At 42.8% G+C, this 14,942-nt stretch overlaps 1 protein-coding gene across 1 annotated transcript in view; it reads left to right on the top strand.

Annotated features, from left to right (window-relative positions):
• Positions 1-9,626, top strand: part of DSTN (destrin, actin depolymerizing factor) — a 58,392-nt gene extending 48,766 nt beyond the window's left edge. The window contains exons 3-4 of the mRNA XM_044291964.1: positions 7,299-7,375; positions 9,441-9,626. Of these exons, the coding sequence (XP_044147899.1) occupies positions 7,299-7,375; positions 9,441-9,550 (187 nt within the window). The 3' untranslated portion in view covers positions 9,551-9,626. The remainder of the gene's footprint in view (positions 1-7,298; positions 7,376-9,440) is intronic.
• The last annotated feature ends 5,316 nt before the right edge of the window (positions 9,627-14,942 follow it).

The raw sequence follows: 14,942 nt of genomic DNA on the forward strand, positions 1-14,942 counted from the left end.
ACAAGTCTCTTCTTCTTGTTGCCTGTCCCTAGGTAGTGGTTTCCTAGCAGATATTCTACCATGAAGACCTGATTCACACAGTCTCCTCTTAACAGTTGTTCTAGAGATGTGTCTGCTGCTAGAACTCTGTGTGGCATTGACCTGGTCTCTAATCTGAGCTGCTGTTAACCTGCGATTTCTGAGGCTGGTGACTCGGATGAACTTATCCTCCGCAGCAGAGGTGACTCTTGGTCTTCCTTTCCTGGGGCGGTCTGCATGTGAGCCAGTTTCTTTGTAGCGCTTGATGGTTTTTGTGACTGCACTTGGTGACACTTTCAAAGTTTTCCTAATTTTTCGGACTGACTGACCTTAATTTCTTAAAGTAATGATGGCCACTCGTTTTTCTTTACTTAGAATTTGTATTATGGCAAGAAAAAAGCAGCTAACAGTCTATTCAGTAGGACTATCAGTTGTGTATCCACCTGACTTCTCCACAACGGAACTGATGGTCCCAACCCCATCTATAAGGCAAGAAATCCCACTTATTAAAGGGTTTCTACCACTTCGGTTTCACATATTTAGCTGTCAGACACTAGCGATCCGCTAGTGTCTGCTCTGCCCAACCATCCTAATATAATTGCTTTTGGGGCAGCCGTCTTGCTAAAAAAAGAACTTTTATTAATATGCTAATGAGCCTCTAGGTGCTATGGGGTCGTCATTAGCACCTAGAGGCTCCGTCTACCTTCAGAAACTGCCGCCGCCCAGCGCGTCCCTCCAGCCCGCCCATCTCCTCCTGAATGCGATCCTCCTTGTGAGCGTATGTATTCTGCGCATGCACAGTGAATGTCTGACCGCTTCCTTGCTCAGACATCTCCACTGCGCCTGCGCGATGACGCCATAGTGCTCCGAGGAACAGGCGCAGTGGAGATGTCTGAGCAGGGAAGCTGTCAGACATTCACTGCACATGCGCAGAATACATACGCTCACAAGGAGGATCGCATTCAGGAGGAGATGGGCAGGCTGGAGGGACGCGCTGTGCGGCGGCAGTTTCTGAAGGTAGACGGAGCCTCTAGGTGCTAATGACGCCCCCATAGCACCTAGAGGCTCATTAGCATATTAATAAAAGTTCTTTTTTTAGCAAAACGGCTGCCCCAAAAGCAATTATATTAGGATGGTTGGGCAGAGCAGACACTAGCGGATCGCTAGTGTCTGACAGCTAAATATGTGAAACCGAAGTGGTAGAAACCCTTTAAACCTGACAGGGCACATCTGTGAAGTGAAAACCATTTCAGATGACTACCTCTTGAAGCTCATCAAGAGAAGGCCGAGAGTGTGCAAAGCATTAATCAAAGCAAAAGGGGGCTACTTTAAATAACCTAGAATATGACATATTTTCAGTTGTTTCACACTTTTTTATTATGTATATAATTCCACATGTGTTAATTCATAGTTTTGATGCCTTCAGTGTGAATCTACAATTTTCATAGTCATGAAAATAAAGAAAACTCTTTGAATGAGAAGGTGTGTCCAAACTTTTGGTCTGTACTGTATGTAATGACAGATCATGTGACACTTAGATTGCGCACAGGTGGACATCATTTCACTAATTATGTGACTTCTGAAGGTAATTGGTTGCACCAGAGCTTTTTATGGGCTTCCTAACAAAGGGGGTGAATACATACGCACATGGCAATTTTCTCTTTTCTATTACTAAACAATAGTTTTATTTATATATTTTTCTCATTTCACTTCTCCAACTTAGACTATTGTGTTCTTCTGATCCATCACATAAAATTCAGATTAACAAAATATTGAACTCAAAGGGGTTTTCCGAGTTATATAAATATATGCCCATGTGCCTTATAACCTATCTAATAATACTTTTGTAATTTACAGTTTTCTACTATAGTACCGGGATTCTGCAGGGCCGATGCGGGTCATATGACCCACGACGTCATCCACCAGGCTCCTGTGATGACGTCTCGTGTACAGGCTTTTCCCTGCCTGAGGGAGTGGCCCTGCTCTGTACACGAAACGTCAGAGCTTTGTGTGCGCGCCCCCCTCTCTCCCTGTATGTGGCTGCGCCAGCTCCTATGAGGGATCGCGCATGTGCAATCCTTGCCAGTGCCGGAAGCCTTGTGAAACGAGCATCGCCCTTATCCACTGTTGTGCCCGCTTCCCTCCCCCTGTGCTTGGCTGCTGGCCGGCTCCTGCTGCCAGTGCAGGCCGCCGTGTGAAAACACCAGAGCCCTGACCCATTTCGGACCCCAAAGCCACCTCCCCCCTTTCCCCCCAGACAACCACATACAAGTAAGCCTTGCCCATGATTGAAGCTGACAAAGACCAAAGGTACAAGCCTCCAAATGTGACAACGTTGGAGGTTTGTTTTCAGAGTAGCAGAGCTAAATGTGTCACCTGTAGTACACCGCGTTGTTCGAAAGTAGGAGAATGATAAGCAGTAGAGCTGTGTTTTGTTAGATGTAGGACAGATGAAATGCAGCAGGGATGTAGCAGTGCTAAGTTTGTCAAATGTAGTGGCTTTCAGATCTTTACATGTGGTGCAGAGATGTAGTAGGGTGGACTTTGTCAAATGAGTTTGTCAAATGTAATGTAGGAGAGTTGAGATGTAGCAGACCTGAGTTAGTCAAATGTAGTGGAATTCAGTTCTTTACACATAGTGCTGAGTTCTACACATGTAGCTGTGCTTGGTTTGTCAGGTGTAGCAGAGCTGTCACAAGGCAGAGGCCCCTTCAAATGGGACAATGCTGGAGTTTTATTTCAGAATAGTGGAGCAAAATTTGTCACCTGTAGTAAAATGAGTCCTTCCAATGTCGGAGAAATGTAGGAGATTGATATGCAGTAGAGCTGGGTTTGTCAGATGTAAGAAAGCTGAGATGTATGAGGGCTGTGTTTGCAAATGAGTTTTGACAGCTGCATTTATCAAATGAAGTGTAGGTGAGCTGAGATATAGCAGTGCTGACTTTGTCAAATGTAGCAGAATTCAGTTTTTCTGGTGTAGCAGTGCTCAGTGTATATAAATGATATATATATATTTATAGAGATATTTATTTACCGATCTATATCTCTATATACATTTATATAGATGGTATATGTATATATGTGTGTATATATATATATATATATATATTTTATATACAGGATGGAAAAACGTGGTACACTACACTTTTCCATCCTGCAGAGTCCTAAAAAAAAGTACATTTTTTTTTTTTTACAATGGAACTCTATGGTAGTGCAGGGTGTGATGTGTGTAGTGCAGTGTGTGATATATGTAGTGCAGGGTGTGATATATGTAGTGCAGGGTGTGATGTGTGTAGTGCAGTGTGTGATATATGTAGTGCAGGGTGTGATGTGTGTAGTGCAGTGTGTGATATATGTAGTGCAGGGTGTGATATATGTAGTGCAGGGTGTGATATATGTAGTGCAGGGTGTGATATATGTAGTGCAGGGTGTGATGTGTGTAGTGCAGTGTGTGATATATGTAGTGCAGGGTGTGATATATGTAGTGCAGGGTGTGATATATGTAGTGCAGGGTGTGATATATGTAGTGCAGGGTGTGATATATGTAGTGCAGGGTGTGATCCGTGGATCCGTGTGGTGCAGGGTGTGATCCGTGTGGTGCAGGGTGTGATCCGTGTGGTGCAGGGTGTGATGTGTGTAGTGCAGTGTGTGATGTGTGTAGTGCAGTGTGTGATGTGTGTAGTGCAGTGTGTGATCCGTGTGGTGCAGGGTGTGATCCGTGTGGTGCAGGGTGTGATGTGTGTGATCCGTGTGGTGCAGGGTGTGATGTGTGTAGTGCAGTGTGATCCGTGTAATGTGTACATGTGTGATGTATACATGTGCGTGATGTATGTAATGCAGATCTTCTACCTGTATGAACTAGGAGATGATCATATGACAGTGTTTGTATGCGAGAATCAGGGCAATAAATATTGAGTTTTGTTTGGCTGTTAACCCTTGCTTTGTTAGTGGAAAAAAATGATTAAAATGGAAAATCTGCCAAAAAAGTGAAATTCTGAAATTTCATCTCCATTAATTCTTGTGGAACTCCTAAAGGGTTAACAATGTTTGTAAAATCTGCTTTAAATACCTTGAGGGATGTAGTTTCTATTATCTAAGCCTTCTAATTTTTTGAGCTATTACTATCTATTATAAAAGTAGAGAAATTGAAATTTGGAAATTTGCTAATTTTTCCAAATTTTTGGTAAAATTGGTATTTTTTTATAAATAAAAATGACATTTTTTGACTCAATTTGACCATGAAGTACAATATGTGACAAGAAAACAATCTCAGAATGGCCTGGATAAGTTAAAGCGTTTTAAAGTTATTACCAAATAAAGTGACACTGGTCAGATTTGCAAAAATCGGACTGGGATTTAAGGTGAAAAGTGGCTAGGCCAGAGGTCCGGTTTTAGGGCGGACAGTCCGGCTTTCAGACTCCCTGTCCTCCGCCCGGCGCAGGGCCTGGACGGACACAGGGATGTTCTTTTAAACAGCTCACTCCCACCCTTACAGCTGACGTAGATTTTTACCTTAATTTTTTCAATCCCCATTGGCTGTGGAGTGGGAGGGGCATGGCCTAACTGGATCAGGGGTGTGGCTTAGCAGGACCGGGGGAGGGTTAGTCTGTTTTTTGAGGGTGGCCTGAATGGCCACTCTACCTGCCCCTGAACTGTGACCTCCACAGCACTCCGCTCCCTTAACAGTGTCATCCACAGAGCCCTGCCCTTTTAAAAGGAAATCTGTCATCCGGATAATCGCTGTTGAAGTGAAGCCGTGGCCTAATAGCACTTGGTACCTTAGTTCTAGATGTGCCTTTGTTTCAGCAATAGATGTTTTCAATCTTCTGAAAACCCTGTTTATTTTGTATGCAAATGAGCCAGTAAGGTGCCCAGAGGGGCGTCACTCTTGCAGGAAGGAGCCCAAGCCCGCCCTCATGCTGGAAGTAGGAAAAAGGGGGGCTGAAAAGGGGGGTGTATATGTTTGTATGTCCGCTAAAGGAATCCGCACCGTCGCATTTACAATCTCGAAATTTGGCACACAGGTACATCAGGTGTCCAGGAAGGTTTTAGGCCAGGTCTCAGCTCTCTAGCACGTACCGTTCCTGAGATATAAAAAATATATATATATATATCAGCCAATAGGAGCTCGCAGGTCCTCCAGCCTCCACCTACAGTTATACTCAAAATTTCCATAACAACCCAGCCATTTGTTTTCACTGCTGTAGGTGAGCTTTTAAGGAAATCTGTCACCAGGATAATTGCTATTGAAGTAAAGCCATGGCCTAATAGCACTTAGTACCTTAGTTCTAGATGTTACTTTGTTCCAGCAATAGATGTTTTTATCCTCTGAAAATCCAGTTTATTTGGTATGCAAATGAGCCAGTAAGGTGCCCAGAGGGGAGTCACTCTTGCAGGAAGGAGCCCAGACACGCCCCCTGCCACAATGTGTCCACCCTCAAAAGACTTAAAACCCCGCCCCCAGGTCCCACTAAGCCATGCCTCTTATCTGGTTAGGCCACGCCACCTCCCACTCCTGAGCTGACGGGGATTTAAAAAAAAAATGTAGGTGAAAATCAACTTCTGTCAGCTGCAGGGGTGGGAGGGAGGGTGACTTTTGTCCCTGCAGCTCACACTCAGACAGCACAGTGCTGCTGTCTTAGAGTGAGCTGTTCAAAAGGACACGCCCCCGATCTGCTTAGGCCACACCCCGTCCCACTCCTCAGCCGACAGATTAAAAAAATGAAGTTAAAAATCAACTTCTAGGTCCTGATATGCCACACCCAGACCTGGTTAGCCCACGCCCCCCTCCACTCCTCAGCCGACAGGGATTGAAAAATTGAAGGTAAAAATCAACTTCTGTCAGCTGCAGAGGTGGGAGGGAGGGTGACATTCTCCCTGCAGCTCACGCTACAGTGCTGCTGTCTTATAATGAGCTGTTCAAAAGGACAATCCCCCGATCCAGTTAAGGCCACTGTTTAGGGGGTGGTATGCTGTGAAAGTCACTGTTAAAGGGGAATGCTGCTGTAAAGGTCAAAGTTTAGGGGGTGGGCTGCTGTGGTGGTCACTGTTTTGGGGGCGGGGTGCTGTAGATGTCACTGTTATAGTGGATAGTGGGGATATCTTTTAACAACACACACAAACATGAAATGAAATAGATTAAATATACCCGAGCGAAGCCGGGTCCTTCAGCTAGTCTATTAGATATATCTACGAGCTAAAATGTTAAAATTGACTCCGATAACACATGGAACAGTGTTATCTTGGTTATCTTGTGACAAAAGCCATTGAAATAGGAGTTATCTTTTTAATGACATTCTTTACTTAACATGTAAACCATCAAGTTTAGGTCATCTGCATCTGTGTGTATATATATATATATATATATATATATATATATATTATACAGTATAATGGATGCAGTGTGTACAGGTATATAGTATATCCAGTGGTGTACTGATATGAGGTACGAGCTGTAATTTATATATCATACCCCACATATCAGTACACCGCTGGCCAGGAACGGGTAGTGGGAGGAGCTATGAATGGTGCATGGGGGCCCAATTAAGATTTTTGCTATGGGGCCCAGTGACTTCTATGTACGCCCCTGGCTACTCAAAGAAGTAGTGGCCTGAAGGCTCCCCTGCAGCAGAGTCCAGATCCCTGTACAGGGGTTAAAGGGTAAATACCCGGGGAGCCACTTAAGGCCCCTTTACACTGCCCAAGCATTGAGTGAAGATCTGCCATTGTAAAGGTGCCACCGATTACCTAATGCTCATTAATAAGGTAACAAGATCTTATGTGCAGACATAGTTTGCGGGCAGCAGATCATGCCATCTAAATAGTCTCTGCTGCCAGCAAACAATGATCCTGTATGGGGATGAACAATTACATTAGCAATTGATCCTCCCCATATTGTGGAGGAGATCGCTGCATGTAAATCCGGAAGTCTCCTTTACTGAAGAGCAGGCCGTTGTTGGGAAGGAACACTTCCTTCCCGACATTTGTCTACTTAATTGAGTAGCGTAAAGGGGCCTCTAGGAGTAGTCAAATCTGTTCAGGTGACACAGTAGATCCACATCTGCATCCTTTATATTGCACAGATATGTTTAATTGTGTTATATCAATAATTAGCCTGTTTGCATACTTAATGGAAAATCTTTAAGGCATCATGGCCAGTTTGGGTTGCTCAAGGACAGATGTAGGAAACAGGTCACACCCATTGTCATAGTGCCATACATTTGTTTCTCAATTTTTGCATTAAATACCATGAAATCATAAAACTTTTGTTGTTTAACTAGGGCTCCTGAGGATGCACCGATCAAAGAAAAGCTACTGTTTGCAAGCTCAAAACCCTACTTAAGACAAGCATTTTCAGGTATGTACAGAATTAAGAGGTTGAAAATTCTATGTGAAAAAGCATACAACACATGAGATCGTATAGAAACGGTGCATTGTATTTTAGAAGCAATCAAAAGTTCACCAGTTATAGTCCCCTTGTGGGACTATTAAATGGTTAAAAAAAAGTAAAAACAAAATATTATAAAAAAAAAAAAACTCCAATAAGAAAATAAGCTTTTTTTTCCCATTGAATAAGCGAAAAATAAAAATCACCCCCACGTTTGGCATCACCCATCTGTAACAACCCACACTACACAAATATCATGTGAATTATCCCATACAGTGGATACCGTAAGAAAGAAAAAAAAGTCCAGAATTGCTTTCTGCTTAGTTGCCACCAAAAAAAAGTAAATATCAAAAAGTGTTATTTAACCCAAAATGATACCAATGTAAACTACAAGTTATCCTGCAAAAATCAAGCACCCACATAGCTCCATAGAAAGAAAAATAAAAAAAAGTTACGGGTCTTGGGATGTGGCGATGGAAAAAGACTTTCTTCTTTTAAAAAAAGGGTTTTTATTGCGCAAGAGTAGTAAAATCTAAAAAAAAACAAAACAATGTATTGGGTAACGCTGTAATTGTACTGATCCTGAGAGTAAAGTTATCACGTTATTTAAGCCGAAAAAATAAACGCAGCAAAATTTATTTTATTATAAGTAAAAACTCAGTGGCAGTATTACTCTTTTTCTCCCCATCTCCCTCCCAGAAAGAGTTAATAAAAGTAATGCTGGGTTCACACGGGCGAGATTTCTGCGCGGGTGCAACGCGTGATGTGAACGCATTGCACCCGCACTGAATCCGGACCCGTTCATTTCTATGGGGCTGTGCACATGAGCGGTGATTTTCACTCATCACTTGTGCGTTGCGTGAAAATCGCAGCATTCTCTATATTGTGCGTTTTTCACGCAACGCAGGCCCCATAGAAGTGAATTTGGCTGCGTGAAAATCGCAAGCATCCGCAAGCAAGTGCAGATTTTCACGCATGGTTGCTAGGATGAAAGTCTATTCACTGTATTATTTTCCCTTATAACATGGTTATAAGGGAAAATAATAGCATTCTTTAATACAGAATGCTTAGGAGAAGGTCAATTGAGGGTTAAAAAAAAATATATATATTAACTCACCTCCTCCAATTGATCACGTAGCTGCCGGTCTCCTGTTCTTTCTTCAGGACCTGTCAAAGGACCTGTGGTGACATCACTGTGCTCATTACATGATACATCACATGATCCATCACCATGGCGATTGACCATGTGATGAGCTCAGTAACGTCGCCACAGGTCCTTTGACGGGTCCTGAAGATAGAACAGGAGACTGGCAGCTACGCGATCAATTGGAGGAGGTGAGTTCATTTTATTTTTATTTTTTAACCCTCAATTGACCTTCTACTAAGCATTCTGTATTACAGATTGCTATTATTTTCCCTTATAACCATGTTATAAGGGAAAATAATAACATTTACAGAATACTGAACCCAAACCCGAACTTCTGTGAAGAAGTCCAGGTTCGGGTCTGAGTACCAAACATGCTGATTTTTCTCACACGCGTGCAAAACACATTTAAACGCTTTGCACTCGCGGGGAAAAATCACGCATGTTCCTGCAATGCACCCGCATCTTTTCCCGCAACGCCCGTGTGAACCCAGCCTTAATCAGTAAGTTATGTGTACCCCAAAATGGCACCATTAAAAAATAAAACAAGCCCTCATACAGTTACAATACATAGACAGAAAAATCAAAGACATTACACCTCTTGGAAAGTGACGATGGAAAAATGAAAAACCTCTTAGTCAGTAAGGCACAAAACAGGCAGGTTACTAAGGGGTTAATTTCCCACTGACATGAGCATTTACTCTCAAACACTTGGCCATATTACACCCTACGACCTCCACGTTCATAGTAATAGGGTCTGGGGTCAAGCTAGATCTATTTATACCTCATATTTTATATATAGGCACTTTTTTTGTTTTTCCATTTTTGCTGTAACAAAAATGCTTAATGAATTTTTGCACATTAATAACAAAAATGTTCTTTCCTGTTTAGGAGTCAACAGGCAGTGGGAGCTTCATTGTCAGGAAGACCTCACCATTGATCAGCTGGCGCAGAAACTCACAAGTGGCAAAATAAAATCTTTAGAGGGACATCTTTTATAGATAATTAGTGCCAGTAACACGCTAGCTGATTACAGTGGATCTAAACCCCTTTAAGAATAAAAAATATTTACGACAATCTCAGCATTTTTTCCCTGAACTGTATATTTCAGATCACTTCTGTCATTTAAAGGCTATACCGCTCCCATACTTAAAGGGGTTATCCCATCACTAATGTAAAAAATGAAAATCAAACACCATATAGTACATGACAATCTATTTCTAACAAAGCTAGAACCAGCCCTGTACCTCGCATGGATCCAGAGATCTTCCCGTTCACTGCTCTGCTAGATTTATATCAAGCTGACAGCTCAAGGGGCATGTCTTTTCTGCTGCAGCTCAGGGGGCGTGTCCATGCTCTCCCTATCACAGCTCAGGAGGCGTGTCCATGCTCTCCCTATCACAGCTCAGGAGGCAGCTGAAGGATGAAACTGAGCATGTGCGGCCTTCTCAGTGAGCAGGACAAAGAAATAAGTAAAAAACAAACAACAGGTGGCGCTATACAGATACATTTTATTGAATAACTCAGTGGCTATGCTAAACTTTTAATGGCATGCAATTACAAAAGTATTCGGACCCAGGTGCTGGTTTGAAAACTCTAGAATATTTTTTGTGGGATAGCCCCATTAAAGAGGACCTGTCATCTCAAAATGCAATGCAATCTGAAAGCAGCATGTTATAGAGCAGGAGAAGATGAGCAGATTGATAGATATTTTTGTGGGAAAAGATTGAGTAAAACCTGTAATTTATACCTTTGCTTTCTTTACCTCCTGTGCAGACCTATCGGTACAGGGAGGAGGTGTTTTCAGTGACTGACAGCTATGTCTGTATGCGCACAATGCTGTCAATCACTGATAACGCCTCCCTCCTGTACCAATAGCTGCTTACAGAGCTGCAAAAACCAGAGATACAAATGTATAAATTACAGGATTTACAGATTCTTTTCCCCCAAAACTATATATTAATCTGCTCAGCTTCTCCTGCTCTATAACATGCTGCCTTCAGATTCATTGCTTTTTGTGGCAACAGGTCCTCTTTAAAGAAGTTTTTGAGGCATTTGAATTGAGAAATTATGTTGGGGGCTGCTATTCAACCAGTACAAACTATAGTGCCCTTAACGATCCTTGGTGTGTGACCTCACCATGAAAGAAGTGTGACTTCAGCCATATTGTTTATAGACGATTATACATGGCCGCAGATTTAGGGGAATGGAGGCCTAGGGCTATGTACATACAGTACATGTGATCCTTAGGCCCCTTTCAGACGAGCGTGTCCAGATAAGGTCCGGATGCGTTGCAGCAAACCCACGCGAGTAGTTACGCAATTGCAGTCAGTTTTGACTGCGATTGCGTTCCTGCAGTTTTTTTTGTGTGGGTGCAACGTGTGTTGCACACGCGTGATAAAAAACTGAATGTGGTACCCAGACTCGAACTTCTTCACAGAAGTTCAGGTTTGGGTTCAAGGTTGTGTAGATTGTATTATTTCCCCTTATAACATGGTTATATGGGAAAATAATAGCATTCTGAATACAGAATGCATAGTACAATAGCGCTGGAGGGGTTAAAAATTATTTTTTTTACTCTCCTTAATCCACTTGTTCGTGCAGCCGACATCTTTTCTGTCTTCTTTGAGGAATAGGACCTTTTATGACGTCACTGCTCTCATCACATGATCTTTTGACATGGTGATGGATCATGTGACGGACCATGTGATGAGTGCAGTGACGTCATCAAAGGTCCTATTCCTGTGCACAGCAAAGAAGACAAGAGAAGCCGGGCTGCGCGATCAAGTGGATTAAGGTGAGGTTTTTTTTTTAACCCCTCCAGCCCTATTGCACTATGCATTCTGTATTAAGAATGCTATTATTTTCCCTTATAACCAATAATAATGATCGGGTCCCCATCCCGATCGTCTCCTAGCAACAGTGCGTGAAAATCGCACCGCATCCGCTTGAATATAGAACATGCTGCGATTTTCACGCAACGCACAAGTGATGCGTGAAAATCACCGCTCATGTGCACAGCCCCATAGAAATGAATGGGTCCGGATTCAGTGCGGGTGCAATGCGTTCACGTCACGCATTGCACCCGCACGGAAAACTCGCTTGTGTGAAAGGGTCTTAGAGACATGGCTTGTACCCCTAGCTTGTAGCAGAGGTTGAGAACCTAGGTGATGGACCTCCATGGAAGGCTGTAGTTTGTAAAAATGGACGCTGTAGACGTAAGTTGTGCAGGACATAAAACATGACATTTATATGATTTGTTGCAAGTTCCTAATACAAACCCAATTCATATTTGGTCCCTGAGATCTCTGGATCACTTTACACTTGCCCAGTCATATAGTGTGTCTATGCATGCACACTTGGCATAGATTCTCTGATATTTGTCTTAAAGAACACCTGTCAGCAGGATCAACTCTAATAAACCATGCATACTACATAGTAGGGTTGACCCTGCTGGTTAAAATCTATCTAGACTTATTCTTTATGCAAATGAGGGCTTCAGTGCAACGAGGGGCCCAGCGCTGGAAAGCTGAGGTGCACCAAAGGACTAGACCATGGCCCTTGGTGCACTTAAGTGCTCACTTAGATAAAGAAGAAAATTATTTATGGGGACGCTGCAAACGATTTCCACAAGATATGTATCATTTTAAGCAGCAGGATCAATCCTACCAGCCAATATGCTAGGTTTAATAGGGTTAATACTTCTGACAGGAGCTTTTTTTTAATATGAAGTCCTAAATACATGACATTTTGGGGTTTAGGTCCACATTAGGCCTTGTGCATTATAGATGAGGTCAAATACTTTCCTATAAAACATACAGATTTTTATATCGTACAGTTGTTAGTAATGCAAGTGAGGCTACTTTCACTCTGGCGTTTCTGGGTCCGTTTGTGAGATCCGTTTCAGTTCAGCCCCAACGCATTCTGAATGGATAAGGATCCGTTCAAAATGCATCAATTTGGCTTCGTTTGGTCTCCATTGCGTTTTTTTAGACATCACTAAAACGCAGCTTGCAGAGTTTTGGTGTCCGCCTGACGATGTGGAGCGAAACGGATCCGTCCTGACTTACAATGTAAGTCAATAGGGGACGGATCCGTTAACTAAAATCTAGAAGGGCAGTAGTAAAATATAACTTTTAATACTAAATCTAAAAAGTAATGAAGCCCAAATTGTAACCATGAAGCCAACTGATTAGGCAATAAGCATGACAAATTCCATGTCGGACACATGTATATGGATAGGTATACTGCAATATATACACCGCTTACCCAGATAGATGTGTAGGTAAAGGTGGACAGAACCAGCATCCACACCAAATTAATCTCGTCCTCACACATAGATGAATTTGACTCCAGTTGTTTTCAATCCTCAAACACGTCGCCCCTTAATCATCTATATGATAGTGCATGGTGTATCAGAGGACAGCGAAGAGATAGACCCCTATCCGTACTGATTAAAGGGCGCTAAAGAAACCTACTCACAGGTGCTCAGATAAAAAGAAAAATGTTGTCCCTACGCGTTTCATTTATTTATATAGCCTAGAACTCATCAGGGGACATAGAGCTATAGCCCAGAACTCATCAGGGGACATAGGGCTATAGCCCAGAACTCATCAGGGGACATAGGGCTAATGTCTATATGGGATTGTCCAATCCTAGAATAGTCGTCCTGAGGGGGTGTAAGGTCACACCTCCAGTGATGTTCACCCATAAAAGATGTGGGTGTTATAGCATAGGGTGAGAAGCCACTGTAGATGTGTGGCGTCCCCTATCCAATGTGGCGTCATAGTCATTTTCACTGACACAATATGGTGCAATTGAAAACGGATCCGTCCCCCATTGATTTTCAATGTAAGTCAAGACGGATCTGTTTTGACTTAGACTTTTTTTTTTATGAATAATGCAAATGGATCCATTATGAACAGATGCAAGCGTTTGCATTATTGGTGCGGATCAGTCTGTGCAGATACAAGACGGATCCGCACCAAACGCGAGTGTGAAAGTAGCCTAAACCAAGGATGCAAATACAGTTCTTATGAGATAGTTTGTTGCTACAGATGTAAATGCATTTGTATGGTCATGATATATTAGTCACCTGCGAGATAAGCATCCACAATGGGAACCTATCAGCGCCCTGTTATCCACATGATCATTGACGGTCACAGTGGTTCTACAGAGGGTCAATTCGAAACAACCGTACAGATCTGTAGACTGATCTCCTAGATTCCAGGCATTGTGTGTTCTGCTCTACATCTACTGTTCTGTGATCTAATCCACCCCATGGACTAAGACCCAGAGCAATGTATGGTTATCCACATGATCATTGATGGTCACAGTGGTTCTACAGAGGGTCCATTCGAAATAACCGTACAGATCTGTAGACTGATCTCCTAGATTCCAGGCATTGTGTGTTCTGCTCTACATCTACTGTTCTGTGAGCTAATCCACCCCATGGACTGAGACCTAGAGCAATGTATGGTTATCCACTTGGGCTTCCTATATTTGATTCCACAAGTGAAGCATCTTCTCGCCATCACATTTTACTAGTCCATAATTCAACTGAGAGATATGTATCTAAGTAATAAACATACAACTTTGTGGTCTCCCTATACGTAGAAGAAGCCTCATTTAGTGTAGACAACCTGAATGACTTTATACTCTTGATTTGCACCTTATAGGGTTCTCCAGGCTAAATATTCTGATGACCCATCCTCTGGACAGGCCAATAATATCAGATGGGAGAGTCCACTCAGCACCTACACCAGTTTGGGCTGTTGTGGTCCTGGAAGCGAACACCGTACAAAGCAGAAGTCTCCGTACACCTTTTCGTTTTTGGGACACTAGTGTACTGAAGCTCATCATCTGTTCACTTGAATAGGAGATTAGCTGCAGTACCCCAGCACGGCCACTACACCGCGTACAAAGCTGTCTGCTTCCAAATCTGTACACTGTATCATTTCTTGTACCATGGCCATCTAAATCAGCTGATCGATGGGGCGTCGGGTGTCTGATCACTACCAGTCTCATACTGATGACTAGGCTACTTTCACACTGGCGTTTTGGCTTTCTGTTTGTGAGATCCGTTCAGGGCTCTCACAAGCGGTCCAAAACGGATCAGTTTTGCTCTAATGCATTTTGAATGGAATGGGATCCGTTCAGTCTCCATTCCGCGCTGGAGGCGGACAACAAAACGCTGCCTGACACACAATGTAAGTCAATGGAGGACGGATCCGTTTTCTATAACACAATCTGGCACAATAGAAAACTGATCCGTCCTCCGCTGACTTTCAATGGTGTTGAAGACGGATCCATCTTGACTATGTAAAGGATAATACAAACTGATCCGTTCTGAACAGATGCAGACGGATCCGCACCAAGAGCGAGTGTGAAAGT

Source organism: Bufo gargarizans, chromosome 4, assembly GCF_014858855.1.
Source record: "Bufo gargarizans isolate SCDJY-AF-19 chromosome 4, ASM1485885v1, whole genome shotgun sequence".
Taxonomy (NCBI): Eukaryota; Metazoa; Chordata; class Amphibia; order Anura; family Bufonidae; genus Bufo; species Bufo gargarizans.